The 19,389-nt window shown below is 42.4% G+C and overlaps 1 protein-coding gene across 21 annotated transcripts in view; it reads left to right on the top strand.

The window, feature by feature from the left end:
- Window positions 1-19,389, top strand: part of ptprs.S (protein tyrosine phosphatase receptor type S S homeolog) — a 380,500-nt gene that overhangs the window by 323,719 nt on the left and 37,392 nt on the right. For all 21 annotated transcript variants that reach the window (XM_041579815.1, XM_041579826.1, XM_018243490.2 and 18 more), the window contains one exon: window positions 18,544-18,719. In XM_041579815.1, coding sequence (XP_041435749.1) covers window positions 18,544-18,719 — 176 coding nt within the window. The remainder of the gene's footprint in view (window positions 1-18,543; window positions 18,720-19,389) is intronic.

The raw sequence follows: 19,389 nt of genomic DNA, 5'->3' as shown, positions 1-19,389 counted from the left end.
TTAGAAGGAAACTGCCGATGAAATTTTCGGACCAGGAGAGGAGCATGGACATCTGAACTTTTTATCCAGGAGCATTCCTCAGGGCCGAACCCCTTCCACTCAATGAGGTATTGTAGGGTACCCCTCGAAACCCGAGAATCCAGGATTCTTTTCACCTCAAATTCCTGATGACCGTCCACCAAGACAGTAGCTGAGGAGGAAGAAGAAGAAGAAGTACCTGCAGGTTTGAGCAAGGAGACATGGAAGGCGTTCGGAATCCGCATTTCCGGGGGAAGATGTAATCGGACCGCCACCGGATTGATGATCTCAGCGATGGAGAAGGGGCCAATAAACTTGGGACCAAGTTTAGGAGAGGGGACTTTGAGACGAATGTTCCGTGTAGACAGCCAAACCTTGTCACCGGGTGCATACGGAGGGGAAGGAATTCTTCTCTGATCGGCAAATTTCTTCTGGACCAAGGAACTTTTCTCCAGATTGACGACAGTGGCGTGCCAGATGGCTGACATGTGGGCAGCTTGGTCATTGGCGGCAGGGACATTGGTGAGTAATAAGTCCTGAGGAAAAGCCAAAGGGTTAAGACCATACATACAAAAAAAAGGGGATTTTTCAGAAGAAACGTGTAAAGCATTGTTATGTGCGAATTCAGCCCATGGAAGTAGATCCGCCCAATCGTCTTGGCACAACGATACATGGCATCGAAGAAACTGTTCCAGGGCCTGGTTAACCCTCTCGGCTGCTCCATTAGACTGTGGATGGTAAGAAGAAGAAAATTGAAGAGAAACACCAAGGGCTTTACACAGGGACCTCCAAAACTTGGAAACAAATTGAGAACCACGGTCAGAGACAATTTCAGCAGGGAAACCGTGGAGGCGAAAAATGTGTTTAATAAATAATGAAGAAAGTTCAGGAGCAGAGGGGAGTTTCCGAAGAGGAGTAAAATGTACGACTTTACTGAATCTATCAGTTACCACCCAAATAACTGTATAACCAGAGGAGTTAGGGAGATCCACAATGAAGTCCATAGATAGATGAGTCCATGGGCGAGAAGGGATGGGTAACGGTAGGAGTAGCCCTTTAGGAGGGGAACGTCCAGACTTGGATACAGCACACACAGAGCAAGAAGAAACAAAGTCTTTGACATCCTTTCTTAGGGAAGGCCACCATACAAGGCGAGACAGAAGTTCAGTGGTTTTTCTGATTCCAGGATGCCCGGCCTGTTTGGAGCTGTGGGACTGAACCAGAATGGAATGACGGAGTTCAGGAGGAACAAAAGCAACACCAGCAGGGGTTCCTACAGGAGCAGAGGATTGAACAGACAATAACTGGGAGGCCAAGGAAGGAAATAGAGCAGCGATGATCTTTGTAGGAGGTACAATGGACTCTGGTTCGACAGAAGAGATGTCTTTGAGAAGAAAACTTCTGGAAAGAGCGTCCGCCTTCTTGTTTCTAGCACCAGGACGAAAAGTTAGAATGGAATTAAAACGAGAGAAGAATAGTGCCCACCTGGCTTGACAAGGGTTGAGGCGTTTGAGTGTCTGGATATACTCTAGATTTTTATGGTCCATAAAGATGGTCACAGGGACGGAAGAGCCTTCCAGCAAATGTCTCCACTCCTCTAGGGCAAGTTTAACGGCCAGTAACTCACGATTTCCAACATCATAATTCTGTTCAGAAGAGGTGAATTTTTTCGAGAAGAAAGCGCAAGGATGTAGTTTCCCATCAGTAGACGCTCTTTGGGATAAAATTGCTCCAGCACCGACATCTGAGGCATCAACTTCAATGAAGAATGGCTGGCAAGGTTCAGGGTGTCTGAGAATGGGAGCAGAAGAAAAAGAAGCTTTAAGATTCTTGAATGCTTCCAAAGCTGAAGATGGCCAATGCTGAGGCTTACCCCCTTTTCGGATAAGAGAAAGAATGGGAGCAATTTTGGATGAGAACCCCTTGATAAATTGTCTGTAATAGTTAGCGAAGCCAATAAATCTTTGGATAGCTTTGATACTGGTGGGAAGAGGCCAGTCCTGGATAGCGGAGATCTTGGCAGGATCCATTCTGAAACCCTGTTGAGAAATAATGTAACCAAGGAAAGAGATGGACGACACTTCAAATGAACACTTCTCCAACTTGGCAAATAAGTTATTTCTCCGCAGACGGGAGAGGACTTCTTGGACTTGAAGACGGTGCTCAGCAAGGTTCCTGGAAAAAATAAGGATATCGTCCAAGTACACCACTACGTATTGGCCCAGTAAATCCCTGAAAATGTCATTTACGAATTCTTGGAAGACCGCGGGGGCGTTACAGAGGCCGAATGGCATTACAAGGTATTCATAATGCCCGTCGCGGGTGTTGAATGCGGTCTTCCATTCATCTCCCTCTCTGACCCGGATTAAATTATACGCCCCACGAAGATCCAACTTGGTGAAAAGACAAGCCCCTTTGAGTTGATCGAACAGTTCAGAGATGAGAGGAAGGGGATAACGGTTTTTAATAGTAATTTAGTTTAAACCTCTATAATCAATGCAGGGCCGCAAACCTCCATCTTTTTTCTCTACAAAGAAGAAGCCGGCTCCAGACGGGGAAGAGGAAGGACGAATAAAGCCTCTTTGCAGATTCTCTTGAATGTACTCCTTCATGGCATGGGTCTCGGAAGGAGAAAGCGGGTAGGTGCGACCCCTGGGAGGCATGGTTCCAGGAAGGAGTTCGATGGGGCAATCATAGGGACGATGGGGAGGCAGGACTTCGGCAGACTTTTTATTGAAGACGTCAGAAAAGGCTTGATAAACAAAGGGCAAAGAAGAATTTGAAGACACAGATGAAACTTTAATGATGGATTTGGTGGGTAAACAATTTTGTTGGCAGAAAGAACTCCATCGGGAAATCTGAGACGAAGCCCAGTCTATTACTGGGTTATGAATATTCAACCAAGGTAAGCCAAGCACAACGGGAGTAGAAGGACAATCAATTAAAAGGAAGGATAGTCTTTCAAGATGCATGGTTCCCACAATAACAGAAAGTTCATCGGTGGAGTGGGAAATTGTAGCAGAAGACAATGGACGATCATCAATCGCCAATGCACGAAGGGGAACAGCCAGAGATCGCAGGGGAATGGAGTGGCTTTCAGCGAAGACTTTATCCATGAAATTCCCAGCTGCGCCGGAGTCAAGGAAAGCTTCAGAAGAAATCGTCTGGGTTCCAAAACGAATCTGCACAGGAAGGAGGAAGCGTTGAGCAGAAGAATGGGGAGAAGGAGCAATTCCACCCAGGTAAGTCTCCCCTGTCTTACCTAGGTGTTGGCGTTTCCCGGCTTCACTGGGCACTCATAGGCGAAGTGGGATTTTCCACCACAATAGAGGCAAAGTCCAGCCGCCCTTCTCCGAAGCTTCTACTGTTCGGTCAGACGGGCCCGTCCGATTTGCATAGGCTCTTCCGAAGGCAAGGAAGAAGAAGAGGAAGCCGCAGGAGAAGGCAAGGTGGAAGCCGGATTGGGAAGGAAGGGTCTTTGAAATCGAGGAGCCAGAGTAGGTTGGAACCTGTGGAATCTCTTGGTTGGGGAGCGCTCTCTGTCGAGTTCAGCTTGAAACTCCCTCTGCCGAGTATCTACCTTTATGGCCAAGGCGACTAGATCTTCCCAACGGGATGGAATTTCCCTGGACACCAGATCACTCTTTATGCGTATCGCCAGGCCGTTGTAAAAGGCAGCGTGATACCCGTCATTATTCCACGAAGTCTCTGCAACCAGGGTGCGGAATTCAATAGCGTACTCCGAGACAGGGCGAGTTCCCTGTTGAAGATGGAACAGGCGTGCAGAAGAAGCTGTGGCCCGACCTGGAGCATCAAAGACCACACGAAGTTCGTGAACGAAGGACCTGGCATTGTCGATAATAGGATCCTCCTTTTCCCATAAAGGTGAAGCCCACTCCAATGCCTTCCCTTGCAGGCGGGAGAATATGAAGCCCACCTTGGCACGTTCGGAAACAAATTGGCTGGGTGAGAGTGCAAAGTGGACCTCGCACTGATTGATAAACCCACGGCAGGCTGCAGGATCACCACTGTAGAGTGGGGGAGCCGGAATGCGGGGCTCGGAGACGTGGAGTGGAGCCACAGATACAGGTACAGGTTCAGGATCAGCGGGTGTTAGAGCCGACAGCTTTGCCAGTATTGTTTCCAGAGCCTGACCAAAATGGGACTGCTGTACCTCATAGGACTGCATCCGGGAAGCCAGACCACGAAGCGCTCCACCGACATCAGGCGGCGCTGGATTTTCCTCCGAAGGGTCCATGGCCCAATTATAATGTAAGGCCAAAGGCCTCAGAGGTAGTGAGGACCAAGGGAGGAGGTAGCAAAAGTCCAAGTTCGCGGTACAAATAGGGATGAGACGAGAGAATGGTCAAACAGGCAATAATATCAGTCCAGGCAGAAGAGGTTCGAAGTCGAAGAATCAGGCAAGAGGTCGGTACACAAAATAGGCAAGAATATCACAAGAACACACCCAGGAATAGCAAGCTAAAACCTATAATTGGGCATAGGTGAATTCCCAGAGCTCCTTAATATAGTCCCAGATTTGGCGCCAATTTGGACGCATCGGCGTCATAACGTGCGCGCGGACGCGCTGGCGTCATCGACCGACGCGCTGACGTGTGCGACTGACGCCGGCACCAATTATTGACGCCGACGTCTATTCCGTCGCCGGCGACCAATCAGAGTGCGGGAAGAGGATGACATCATCCGGCTGCGTCCGTGAGGAACCAGGGAGACGCCATCTTGTAAACAAATCTCGGACTCCATTACAGTACCAAACTGTAGATTTTGCCACTCCTAATATTGTAGCAATTTATCTGATGGTTTTTTCTTCTGTTTTTGCTTGTTTCGTAGAATAAATGTTGGTGCCGGGCACACTGGGAACTCACGTATAGATCAGACCAAAGTTTTGTAGATAAAAACTTTGGTCTGATCTATACGTGAGTTACCAGTATGCCAGGCACCAACATTTATTCTCTGCATACGGATTGTCCGCTCCTTTGAGCTGAGGGCCTGGAGCACCTGGGCCACGTTTCTATTTTGTTTAGTCATTCTACGCAATTGGATTTGATCTTTGCTTAAAAAATATTTTTGTTGGCTTGTTTCACCTGCATGGAGAGCTCCTTTGAAATCTTCCACGTATAAGCACCCCCTCAAATCTACTCAAGAGCTTCCATCTGCTTTATTGCCGACATTTGCCCATGAAATACATAGTAAGTTAGGTTGAAAAAAAGACACACGTCCATCAAGTTCAACCTTTTAAAAAAAAAAATTAAAAATGGAAGGCAAAAGAGGAAGAGGAAGGCAAAAAAAAATCTAAAGCCTCTCAAATTTGAGGGGGAAAAAAATTCCTCCCTGACTCCAAAATGGCAATTGGACTAGTCCCTGGATCAACTTGTACTATGAGCTATCTTCCATAACCCTGTATTCCCACACTTGCTAAAAAGCCATCCAACCCCTTCTTAAAGCAATCTTATGTATCAGCCTGTACCACTGATTCAGGGAAAGAATTCCACATCTTCACAGCTCTCACTGTAAAAAACCCTTTCCGAATATTTAGGTGGAACCTCTTTACTTCTAATTGGAAAGGGGGGGGCCTTGTGTCAGCTGGAAAGACCTACTGGTAAATAAAGCATTAGAAAGATTATTATATGATCCCCTTATGTATTTATACATAGTTATTATATCACCCCATAAGCGCCTCTTCTCCACTGTGAACATCCCCAATTTGGCCAGTCTATCCTCATAGCTAAGATTTCCTATACCTTTTACCAGCTTCGTTGTCCTTCTCTGTTCCCTCTCTAATACAATAATGTCCTGTTTGAGTGATGGAGACCAAAATTGAATGGCATATTCTAGATGGGGCCTTGCCAGTGCTCTATACAATGGAAGAATGGCCCCCTTCTTCCATGAATCAATGCCCCTTTTAATACAGCTCAAGACCTTATTTGCCCTTGATGGTGCTGACTGGCATTGCTTGCTACAGCCAAGTTTATCATCTACAAGGACTCCAGGGTCCTTTTCCATAATGGATTTGCCTAGTGCAGTCCCATTAAGGATATAAGTGGCTTGGATATTTTTACATCCCAGGTGCATGACTTTACATTTATCAAAATTGAATCTCATTTGCCACTTAGCTGCCCAGTTTGTCAAGATCCTGTTGCAAGGATGCCGCATCCTTGATGGAATTAATTGGGCTAGATAGTTTTGTGTCATCTGCAAACACTTATACATTACATACAATACCCTCCCCTAAGTCATTAATGAACAAGTTAAATAAAAGTGGACCCAATACCGAGCCCTGAAGGACCCCACTAAGAACCTTATTCCAAGCAGAGAATGTACCATTAACAAACATACTCTGTATCCGATCCTGTAGCCAGTTTCCTATCCATGTGCAAACGACTTCATTAAGACCAACAGACCTTAGTTTAGAAATCAGTCATTTGTGGGGCACGGTATCAAACGCTTTGGCAAAATCCAAGTGGATCACATCTACTGCCCCCCCCCCCCACTTTCCAGTATCTTACTTACCTAATCATAAAAAGCAATCAAATTTGTCTGACATGACCTATCCTTCATAAAGTCATGCTGATTGCTGTTTATAATGCCATTCACTAGGACACAACTCACTTATATGCATGATCCCACTCATACATGTAATCCCACACACACATATGCATAATCCTACTCACGCATATACATAATCCCACTCACACATGTAATCCCATTCACGCATATGTATAATCCTACTCATACATGTAACCCCACTCATGCATAATCCCACTCACTCATATGATTAATCTCACTCATACATGTAATCCCACTCATACATGTAAACCCACACATACATATGCATAATCCCACTCACACATATGCATAATCCCACTCATACATGTAATCCCACTCACACATATGCATAATCCCACTCATACATATAATCCCACTCATACATATAATCCCACTCACTCATATGCATAATACCACTCATACATGTAATCCCACACATACATATGCACTCAATCATATGCATAATCCCACTCATACATGTAACCCCACTCACATGCATAATCCCACTCACTCATATGCTTAATCTCACTCATACATGTAATCCCACTACTACATTTAACCCCACTCACTCATACATGCAAATCTGGTCAATAATGTTCCTAGTACGTTCTTGGCAGATAGAGCCCTTTTCTGCCAGCATATACAGTGTTAAAATACAGGGCTCAATTGAGAACTTCAAACGCAGGTAGTACGGCATTCTTTGGGGGAAGCAGGTATTTGCACTTTGCTCTGGAGTGCAGAGATTTGCTGCAATTTTTAGTGCAGAGAAGGATGCAAATGCAAAACACAGAAGTGATCTACCATGTTTTTTGCATGCACAGTATATAATGCTCCTGCAATGTATCTACTGCAAATGCACCAGACTAGAACAGGGGAGGAAGAATGAGAATGGTGGTGTAGTAGCTATCATTACACAGTAACCTTGGGCTATAGTGTACAATGCCAGTATATGTAATGGGTGAAGTACATGTGTGCACATTTTATCCTGTCACAGGGTAATCAAAACAGCAGGTGGATCAGATGCATGTGGATGCGCATGCTTATTTGGGTTTTTCAGTCTGATTTACTGATTTAAGACACTTTTCTCCTTGCCTGCAGGCTATACATAGCAGGTTGGAGGTTATAGCTGAACAACTTGACGATCTTTAGATAATTAAATCCAGTGCGTTCAGCCAGTGGAGCACAGGAAGAAACACACACAACTCTTTAAAATGGCCCCCGTAGTGACTAGGGATGCACTGAATCCAGGATTCAGCCTTTTTCAGCAGGATTCGGATTAGGCCGAATCCTTCTGCCAAGCCGAACCAAATTTGCATATGCAAATTGCGTGACTTTTTGTCATAAAACAAGGAAGTAAAAAATGTTTTCCCCTTTCCACCCATAATTTGCATATGCAAATTAGGATTCGGTTCGGTATTCGGCCGAACCTTTCACGAAGGATTCGGGGGTTCGGCTGAATCCAAAATGGTGGATTTGGTGCATCCCTAGTAGTGACACAGGCCCATGTAAGCGCCTAACACAGAAAATGCAGCATGTGGCATCTTGATGAAACACTCAAACCTGCACATCAAATGCATCAAATAATCCCCCTGTGTATGAGCCCTAGGAGTGAATTTTCTCTAATTACACAATCTGATAAATCATACTTTTGGTTTGCTATATATTATAGTATAGCCCAAACACACAGATGTGTTGCCTGTGGTAAATCTATCCTGCCACTGGTGACAAGTCTGCCAAAAATGCTTCCACTTGCCTAAAATACATGATGCAGCAATCCAAATGAATCCCAGTAACATTGCCTTCTTTTCCTGATATTAAACTGGATCACCACAATGATTTTTTGGCAAGGAGAAAGCATTTTCATGAGATTTCTTGCCCATAGTAAACATTAACTACAGGTATGGGATGTATAATCCAGAAACCCATTATCCAGAAAGATCTGAATCACAGAAAGACTGTCTCCCACAGACTCCATTCTACCCACATTTTTTCCTTTTTCTCTGTAGTAATAAGACAGTAGCTTGTACTTGAGTTTATTTAATGTTTACTTCATTTTCTAGTCGATTTAAGGTATAAAGATCCAAATTCTGGATCTGCTATCTGAAAAACCCCAGGTCCTGAGCACTCTGGATAAAAGGTCCCATACCAGAACCACATCAAATCTACATGTGTGCCAGTACTCTGCGAATTCTGCTTTTGGCTGATATGTAATATGTAATAGTACCCTACTTTTCAAAACCATAAAAAAATTCCTGTAGCTGGTATTGTGTGTTGTTTGTGTATAAATGAGATTAAATAGCAATTTTATTAAAAGGAAAAAATATATCACAGGCTATGGGGACTGATTTCTTACAGAAAACGGGTGAGTTTAAGTACTAACAGCATTGTGTGCATATAAGTGGTATTCTCTGGTACAAGTGAAGGGAGTTCCCCTGGGACAAACATTAATGCACACAGGTCATTATCTGTCTATTAAATCTGACAAACACACACAATTCACTATTGTCCAACAGGCAGTTCTTCTGCTATTGCCTTTTAATATTATTACTTTATATCCTCATATTTGCACAATTATCAGAAATCCCTTATTGTATGTGAAAAGGGAAAAATACCACTGCAAAGTCCTTTCCAATTCTCTAATCAAACTTATATATATATATATATATATTTTCCTTCAGTGACACAGGTACACAGGAGTTGAAGGTTAATAATAAATCCCAGGGCTGCCTGGTGTAATGATTATAGAGTAATTAATAAAAGAAATCCTCTTACTTCAGCAAATACTGCTAAAATGTAATGTATGTGACACAGGCAGAGTTGTGTTTGGAAAGTTAAAGTGCAGAGTCATTTGAGTGTAGAATACAGACACAATAAGAACACTCTGCTGAGGGGATGTGCTTGTATTGCTCATTTATTGGTACATTTATATCATATGAAAGACACACTCCATAAACAAGATGAACTCACCATCTCAACACTTATTCCCCTCTAGAAAATGGAGTCTGTCCACTTACAACTTACCCCCCAAACAGTGAGAAATGTCAGCTGAGCCCTGCCTGAAAGTGACTGAGCTCTCCCTCCACATGAGACTATTCACCAGCCCTCCCCAAGTACTAACATTACAATTTCTCCTCACAAACCCCATTATAACACAGTCACACACACACAAATATTGCCCTTTTACATCTCTTGCCTTGAACCACCATTTTGTGATGATCTCTGTGCTGCCTCAGAGATTACCTGACCTGAAATACTACAACTCTAACTGTAACAGGAATAAGTGTTGACACAAGTAAAAGACACAACTCTGTCTGGTAATTGGCTCATATGACCTAAGAAGTATAGTTTGTGTGCACAGTGAATCGTATTATCCCAGGAGGATGGCCCTTATTTTTTTAAATGGCAATTACTAGAAAAGTATATTATTATGAAAATGGTTTGTTTACATGAAGCAGGGTTTTACATATGAGCTGTTTTATGCAATATCTTTTTACAGAGACCAACATTGTTTGAGGAGTATAGTTTTCCTTTAAAGGGACCCTGTCATCGGAAAACATGTTTTTTTCAAAACGCATCAGTTAATAGTGCTACTCCAGCAGAATTCTGCACTGAAATCTATTTCTCAAAAGAGCAAACAGATTTTTTTTATATTCAATTTTGAAATCTGAAATGGGGCTAGACATTTTGTCAATTTCCCAGCTGCCCCTGGTCATGTGACTTGTGCCTGCACTTTAGGAGAGAAATGCTTTCTGTCAGGCTGCTGTTTTTCCTCATTGTAACTGAATGTGTCTCAGTGAGACATGGGTTTTTACTATTGAGAGTTCTTAGATCTACAGGTAGCTGTTATCTTGTGTTAGGAAGCTGCTATCTGGTTACCTTCCCATTGTTCTTTTGTTTGGCAGCTGGGGAGGGAAAGGGAGGGGCTGATATCACTCTAACTTGCAGTACAGCAGTAAAGAGTGATTGAAGTTTATCAGAGCACAAGTCACATGACTTGGGGCAGCTGAAATATTGACAATATGTCTAGCCCCATGTCAGATTTCAAAATTGAATATAAAAAAATCTGTTAGCTCTTTTGAGAAATGGATTTCAGTGCAGAATTCTGCTGGAGCAGCACTATTAACTGATTCATTTTGATTTTTTTTTCCCATAATCGTATCCCTTTAAGGTTTTTAACACTGCTTAACACTTAATTCACATGCAACACTTGCTTAGCAGCTCCTACACTCGCTTTGAATTCACGGAGATAAAGGTTTTAAACCACAGAACACAAAGCCTGATCAGAATTTACCTGATTAACTCCTCACCCTTAATTAGAAATGCAGTTTGCTACCAGCAGTAAAAAACAATCCCTTATTAACTTTTCTTTTAAAAAAAAATGTTCCTCTTAGAAACGATCTCAGGATAAAACACAAAAAGAAAATAAATGCACTAAATGTATCTACCAGTTTACCCCAAACAGAAAAAATAAAAAGCTGTTTGTCTCAGTCAGATACTCTCAGAGCACCCAGCATTCCCAGCAGGCACAGCAACCAGTAACTGAATCCTGAATCCACTATTTTGAATTCGGTCGAACCCCCCGAGTCCATCATGAAAGATTCAAATCCAAATTCTAATTTGCATATGCAAATTAAGGGTGGGAAGGGGAAAACATTTTTTACTAGCTTGTATTGTGACAAAAAGTCACATGATTTCCCTCCCACCCTTAATTTGCATATGTAAATTAGGATTCGGTTCGACCGGGCAGAAGGATTCAGCCGAATCCCGAACCGAATGCTGGATTCGGTGCATTCCTAAAAAAGACCAAGATCCATGAAGTTCAACCCCTCCAAATAAAATCCAGCGTCCATACATACATAAACACACACAAACTTCATACACTCACATTAACTTCACATACCAATATCTATTCTAATTGTAAGTTTTGGTATCAGAATAGCCTATTATATTATGCTTGTCCAAAAAATTATCCAAGCCACTCTTAAGAGCATTATCAGAATCAAATATCACCACATCTGCCAGCAGGGCATTCCACAACCTCACTGCCCTCAAAATAATTCAAATGTTATACTACTGACTTTCATCAATACTTCATAAATCCTTTTCCGTAATCTAAGACTCTTAAGGTTTTTAAGTTTGGGTTTTCAAGCTATTTTAAGGTTTTTTTAAACAATCAAACTTGTAAAGCAGGGGTGTCCAGACTTTTCTGTCGCACCAAAAGGACCGCTCCAAGCTTCCCCTCCCTCTCTGCATTCCTCCCCCATTCTCAGATTTTTCGAATATGTGTACATTTACTGAATTATTTATTCATACATTTACTTATTTGAAACAGTATATTCGATAATAATCAAAAGTTGATTAGCTTTTAATTAATAGACTCATATTGTCTAGTTATAGATGTGTATTTATACACACATATAGACTAGGATTAAAAGACCAGGAGCTGGAGATCACATATGTAGTTACATGGGTACAGGGATCTGTTTTAACTAACAGCATGTTATTTTAAGATACAATTGAGGTTTTTAACTTTGGATGTTGGTTTTATTAAGAGGATTAAAATAGTGTTTTTAACTGTAGTACTATGTTGAAGCCAGCAGGGGTCACTATGCCTTTTTGGTATATAATGTGTCTGTGATAGTTTTGATGTATGCCTATGATTAAGGGATTGCATCCCGAAACGCGTAGGGCCTTTGATCCCTGCATGAGCCTGTAATAAACTTGTTTCTGCCTCGAATGGAGTGCCGTCCATTCTTTTGGCACTGGGTGTCCAGACTTTGTTACACTGGAATCTGCTCTTAAAACCTGGCTCCTATCAGGAGATCTACCGTGGTAACGCATGGTCATTTTTTGACCAAACCCATTTTTTACCACACCACCTAAAATTTGGCTGGTTATGAAAGTTTAAACATACTCCCTTTCCCGCCATGTTTGTTGCTCAGCCCTCCCTTCCCCTCAGTGCTTGTTGCTGTCAGCCCTCACTTCTGTGTCTCTGCTTGTTGCTCAGCTCTCCCTTCTGTGTCCCTGCTTGTTGCTGTTAGTTCTCCCTTCTGTGTTCCTACTTGTTGCTGTCAGTTCTCCCTTCTGTGTTCCTGCTTGTTGCTCAGCTCTGCTCTCCCTTCTATGTCCCTACTTGTTGCTCAGGTCTCCCTTCTGTGTCCCTGTTTGTTGCTGTCAGCTCTCCCTTCTGTGTCCCTGCTTGTTGCTGTCAGCTGTCCCTTCTGTGTCCCTGCCTGTTGCTCAGCTCAGTTCTCCCTTCCGTGTCCCTGCTTGTTGCTGTCAGCTCTCCCTTCTGTATCCCTGCTTGTTGCTCAGCTTTCCCTTCTGTGTCCCTGCTTGTTGCTCAGCTTTCCCTTCTGTGTCCCTGCTTGTTGCTCAGCTCTCCCTTCTGTGTCCCTGCTTGTTGCTCAGCTCTCCCTTCTGTGTCCCTGCTTCTTGCTCAGCTCTCCCTTCTGTGTCCCTGATTGTTGCTCGGCTCTCTCTTCTGTGTCCCTGCTTGTTGCTGCCAGCTCTCCCTTCTGTGTCCCTGCTTGTTGCTGTCAGCTCTCCCTTCTGTGTCCCTGCTTGTTGCTTAGCCCTACCTTCTGTGTTTGTTGCTGCCAGCCCTCCCTTTTGTGTCCGTGCTTGTTGCTTAGCCCCACCTTCTGTGTCCGTTGCTGTTAGCCCTCCCTTTTGTGTCTATGCTTGTTGCTTAGCCCTACCTTCTGTGTTTGTTGCTGTCAGTTCTCCCTTCTGTGTCCCTGCTTGTTGCTCAGCTCTCCTTTCTGTGTCCCTGCTTGTTGCTGTCAGCTCTCCCTTCTGTATCCCTGCTTGTTGCTGTCAGCTCTCCCTTCTGTATCCCTGCTTGTTGCTGTCACCTCTCTCTTCTGTGTCCCTGCTTGTTGCTTAGCCCTACCTTCTGTGTCCGTTGCTGTCAACCCTCCCTTTTGTGTCTGTTGCTGTCAGCCCTCCCTTTTGTGTCCGTGCTTGTTGCTTAGCCCCACCTTCTGTGTCCATGCTTGCTGCTTAAAAGCACGCCCTCCCTTCCTTCCGTGTCCATGCTTGCCTCTGCTCTCAGCCAGCCCTGCCTTTCCTTCTCCTCTGCTCTCAGTCTGCCTGCTCACCATTCTAGTTTTGTCTGGAGCGGGTTCTTCTGCTCTCTCCCACGTCAGTAAAATAAAGATGGCAGCTGGGCTGCAGCACCGAGCTTTTTGGAGCATTAAGTCTCGTCTCGCAAGACTTCTGACTTCAAAACCAGGAAGTGCAATTGAAAACGTCGGGCATGTTGCGGTCTACCAGGAAAATATATAAAGGGATCATATAATAGCCTCTAATGCTTTATTTACCTGTAGGTCTTTCCAGCTGACACAACGTCACCCTTTCCGTTTAGAAGAAAGTAGGTTCCATCTAAATATTCAGAAGGGGTATTTTATAGTGAAAGCTGTGAAGATGTGGAATTCTCTCCCTGAATCAGTCATACTGGTTGATACTTTAGATAGCTTTAAAGGGGTTGTTCACTTTTCAAACACTTTTTTAAGTTCAATTGTTTTCAGGTTGTTCACCAGAAATAATTACTTTTTTCAGTTATTTAAATTTTTTTTACCATTTTTCCAAAATCTGAGTTTAAAATGTAATGTCCCTGTCTCTGGTGTTTGAGTCTGGCAGCTCAGTAATTCAGGTGCAGACTCTAAACTGTTATAATTTTGCAACATTTAGGGGCAGATTTATTAAGGCTCAAATTCTAAATTCGAATTTTTTTTTGTCAAAACTCACATTTGAATTTAAAAACTCCAACTCGAATGTGAAATTTATCAAACCTAGACCATGGAAACAGTTCTAATTCAAATATTCACCACCTAAATCCTGCTGAGTTCATTTTGGGTTTGATACCTCAATAAGTCTGTGACTGCACAGCAAGTGTGGGAGATGCTAAGCGAGTGTTGCATGTGAATTAAGCATTAAGCAGCGTTAAAACGCACTTGGGAGACTGTAAGTATCCAATGAAAGTATGAGTGCAGTTGGCTTTGGTGGTATTTGGTGTGCGACTTGTCACATATATGTGGTGTTGGAGCAGCATTTCCATGCAGTATTTACATGTGAGAGATGCAGGTGGGTTTTTATCTTGGAATCTGAACTGCAAACGCTAAGGGAGGAACTTGCAGCCCTGGGGGCAGAGGCAAATGTGGGGAGGTAAGGAGGCTAACACAGCAACCATTAGCCAGTGTAGTGGGGGTTGGAGAAGGGGCAGTGGAGGCTAATGAGGGAGGAAGATTTGTTACAGTCAGGAGGGGAGGTAGGGGACAGAAGGATAGGGGGGCTGGTCCACAGCTCATGCAAATGGACAGAATCGCCATTTTGGCTGAAGATGCTGGGGAGGACAGCTCTTAACTGGTGTGAATGGAGCAGGCTGACTCTCAGAGGACCCTAGGAGGCAGTGTCTCTAATTCGGGTGGCGGGCGAGTGCAAAGAAGGAAAGGCATGTTTTAGTATAAATTATTCAATTATTAGAAAGTTTGATAGGGTAATCTGACGTAAGGACACTTCATGCCGAACAGTCTGCTGCTTGCCTGGTGCAAGGGTTCGGCGTGTGGTGGAATGAGTGGACAGATAATTGGGAGGGGGTGGGGAAGCCCCGTCAGTCTTGGTACACATAGGTACGAATGACAAAGTTAGCGGAGGTGGGGAAGTCCTCAAAAATGATTTAAAAAAATAGGTGTAAATTTGGGGGCGAGGACTTCCAAGGTAATTTTCTCATAGATATTACCTGTGCCAAAAGCAATGTTAAGAAGACAGTGGGAGCTTAGTAAGATTAATGCGTGGCTGAGAGATTGGTGTAGGGAGGAGGGTTTTGGTTTTTTTGCTAGGGATGGGCAGCACCTTAATGATGATAGTGCAGCTGTTTTGGGGGAGAAGATGGCTAGACGGTTGGAGGATATTTTAAAATAGGTGTGGGGGGGAGGGTTCAGTAAAGGATTCCACAGAAGACAGGTTAGATGAGGTAGTGGGCAAAGGAAGGGAAAATGGGGGGGGGGAGATTTGGTTGGGGCTATTGTTAAGGATTGGCAGGACCATATGTCATATGTTCAATATGGTACCAGTATTAAATGTATGTTTGCAAATGCAAGGTGTTTGGTAAAATGGGAAAGCTGAAGGTGCTGGTGCTGGAGGGAACATATGATGCGATTGGTGTGGCCGAAACATGAATGATTTGCATGAGTGTAAATATCAGTGACTATACTTAGTTTCGGAGGGACAGAGGCAATAGAATAGGAGGAGGTGTATATCTGTTTGTTAGGCAGGATTTAAAAGATAATATAAAGGAGAAAATGAAGTGGCAGAAGTCTTATGGAAGGAGCTCTTCACCGATTGTAAAGAGTCCAGCAAATTAATTATAGGAGTATTCTATAGGATCCCCTAATGTAAGTGAGCAGGAGGAAGCTAAGATCCTGATGCAAACAGAAAAGGCTTCTAGTTTGGGGAAAGTAATGATAATGGGGGATTTTAATTACCCTGATATAGACTGGAGCAACAGTACTTGTTACATGACAATTATATGGCACAAGTTGTTGTGGAGCCAACCAGAAAAATACCATTCTGGATCTAGTGATCTCTAATGACCCAGAACGTATAGTGAATGCGGAAGTAATTGAAACCCTGGATAATAGTGTCCATAATGTGACGTTTAATGTCTGGTGCAAAAAACAAATATACATAATGGGGCAACAAAAATTTTTAGTGCCTTTAGGGCTGCCCTTCAGAGCATAGATTGGGACATTATGTTTTCATCTTAAAACACAGAACAGAAATAGTTGTCATTAAATCATTACTGTTCTCGATTTATTCCCTTAAGAAGTAAATGTAGAAGCACTAATAATCACCCTATGTGGCTTAATATTGAAGTAAAGCAGTTAATAGGAAAGAAGACAAAGGCTTTTAAAAAGTACAAGTCTGTAGGGACAGAAGCTGAAGTTAATCAATATAAACACTATTATAAATATTGTAAAACAGCAATCCGGAAGGCAAAGAAAGGAAATGATGAGTGCTTTGCGGCTGAGGCCAAGTCTAACCCCAAAAAGTTTTTTTAAGTATAATAATAGTAAAAAGATGCGGGTTGAGAGTGTTGCTGCTTTAAATAATGGTACCAGTATGGTTGTAACAGATACGGAAAAGGCAAATGTGCTAAATCAGTACTTTTCTTCAGTGTATACAATATAGGAGTCAGAATTCCCAGGCTCACTTCATATCTGCACTGATAGCTCATCTCAATCTAGTCAGTGGCTGACTCAGGATATGATTCATAAAGCTTTAATAAAAATTTATGTAAACAAGGGGCAAGGGCCAGATGGCATTCACCCCCGGGTTCTTCGAGAGCTTAGTTCAGTTTTAGACCGGCCCTTATCTCTGATTTTCTCAGAATTGCTTTCATCTTGTATGGTACCTATGGATTGGAAGAAAAGCTGATGTCATTCCATTATTTAAAAAGGGATTATGATCTCAACCTGAAAATTATAGACCAGTAAGTTTGACATCTGTGGTGGGCAAATTATTTGAAGGCTTGTTAAGGGATCACATTCAAAATTTTGTTCTAGTGAATAGCATTATTAGCAGCAATTAGCAAGGCTTTATGAAGGATAAGTCATGTCAGACATATTTGCTTTTTATGATGAGATAAGTAAGATGCTGGACAGTGGGCGAGCAGTAGGTGTGATCTATTTGGATTTTGCCAAAGCATTTGATACTGTGCCCCACAAATGACTGCTGTTTAAACTAAGGTATGTTGAAGTCATTTGCACATGGATTTGAAACTGGCTACAAGATCGGGTACAGAGGGTTTTTGAACTCTCTCTGAATCAGTCATACAGGCTGATACATTAGATAGCTTTAGGAAAGGGTTTGGATGGCTTTTTAGCAAGTTAGGGAATACAGGGTTATGGAAAATAGCTCATAGTACAAGTGTATCCAGGAACTAGTGGAATCAGGAAGGATTTGCCCCCCCCTCTGAGGCAAATTGGGGAGGCTTTCACTGTTTTTTTTTTTTTTTTTGCCTTCCTCTGGATCAACTTGCAGTTAGACAGGTTATAATAGAGTTAAAAGGTTGAACTTGATGGAGGTGTCTTTTTTTCCCCAAACCTATGTTACAAGTCAATGGCAGAGGTCTGTTGAACCATTTGAATATGTTAATTGGCTTCCTGAAATACACGTTTTCTTCAAAGGAAAACAATTCGAACTTAATTAGAATTCGGTTAGAATTTTCTGGTTGGGACTGTTCGATCAAATATTAAACATTAAAGTTTTTTCATAAAAAATCTCCCATTTGAGTTGCGTACGTTCAAATTTATTAGTGTAAAAAAATTCAATTCTATCAATCAATTCTAGCAGCCATCTTTTTTGAAATCCAGAGATTCTGCTCAGCAGGAACAAAGATAAGAAATGTATCAACTAAATTGATTAATTTAGAACAGTTTACAGAGTCAGCAACCCCCTTCCAAGAGCTGCTTTAGAAATTTTAATTTTCCACTTCAATATTATAAAAAACATTCACACATACGAAATAGAAAGTAATTGAAACAATCTTTATTTCTGGTGAACTATCTGAAACCAACTGAACTGAAAAAAGTGTTGGAAGGTGAACAACCGCTTTAAGATGGGGTTGGATGGCTTTTTAGCAAGTGAGGGAATACAGGGTTATGGAAGATAGCTCGTAGTACACATTGATCAAGGGACTAGTCCAGATGCCATCTTGAAGTCAGAAAGGAATTTCCCCCCTCTGAGGTAAACTTGTCATCAACTTGATGGGTCTTTTTTCAACCTAACATACCATGTTACATGCGCTGAGTAGACATAAAAGTAATGCCAGTGAAAATAATATTATCATGCTTACCTTTTACTGGCTTCTGGATTTGTCTGAAACTAAGCAGACTTGCATGGTGTAACTTGTACAGCTGTCCCAAACTGATAATTATGCCAACTTTTTTGTAGGAATTATTGGCAGTGACTATATTAATGCCAATTATATTGATGGCTATCGAAAACAGAATGCATATATAGCAACACAGGGAGCACTTCCTGAGACGTTTGGAGATTTCTGGCGTATGGTTTGGGAGCAACGTTCTGCTACAGTCGTCATGATGACAAAATTGGAGGAAAAATCCAGGGTAAGCAAATCATGAGAAAGTAACTAATTTTTTAATGCAAATTTATTTATAATTACATGGTTTTGTATATAACAACCATTTTCTTATATGTGGTAAAGCAGTTGCATTTTTGCCATGAGACGCGGTTTACATGATTAAAAAAACAATGGCAGTTTTTCCATGAGGCGACGGTAGCGGTAGCTGTTTAATGAGCCAAATTGTAATTGTTTAAATCAGATTTGGCAAAGTGTGGCAGTAGTGCATAAATGCCCATGGTAAAAAGTTTAACAGGTATGGATCTGTTATCCAGAATGCTTGGGACCTGGGGTTTTCTGGATAAAGGATATTTCCATAATTTGGGTCACCATACGTTAAGCCTGCTAAAAATCATTTAAAGGAATACTGTCATGGGAAAAAAAAATTTTTCAAAATGAATCAGTTAATAGTGCTGCTCCAGCAGAATTCTGCTCTGAAATCCATTTCTCAAAAGAGCAAACAGATTTTTTTATATTCAATTTTGAAATCTGACATGGGGCTAGACATTTTGTCAATTTCCCAGCTGCCCCAAGTCATGTGACTTGTGCTCTGATAAACCTCAATCACTCTTTACTGCTGTACTGCAAGTTGGAGTGATATCAGCCCCTCCAGCAGCCTAACAACAGAACAATGCGAAGGTAACCAGATAGCAGCT

This window comes from Xenopus laevis, chromosome 1S, assembly GCF_017654675.1.
Source record: "Xenopus laevis strain J_2021 chromosome 1S, Xenopus_laevis_v10.1, whole genome shotgun sequence".
Taxonomy (NCBI): Eukaryota; Metazoa; Chordata; class Amphibia; order Anura; family Pipidae; genus Xenopus; species Xenopus laevis.
The sequence above is the reverse complement of the archived record's forward strand: the minus strand, read 5'-3'. Positions and strand labels throughout refer to the sequence as shown.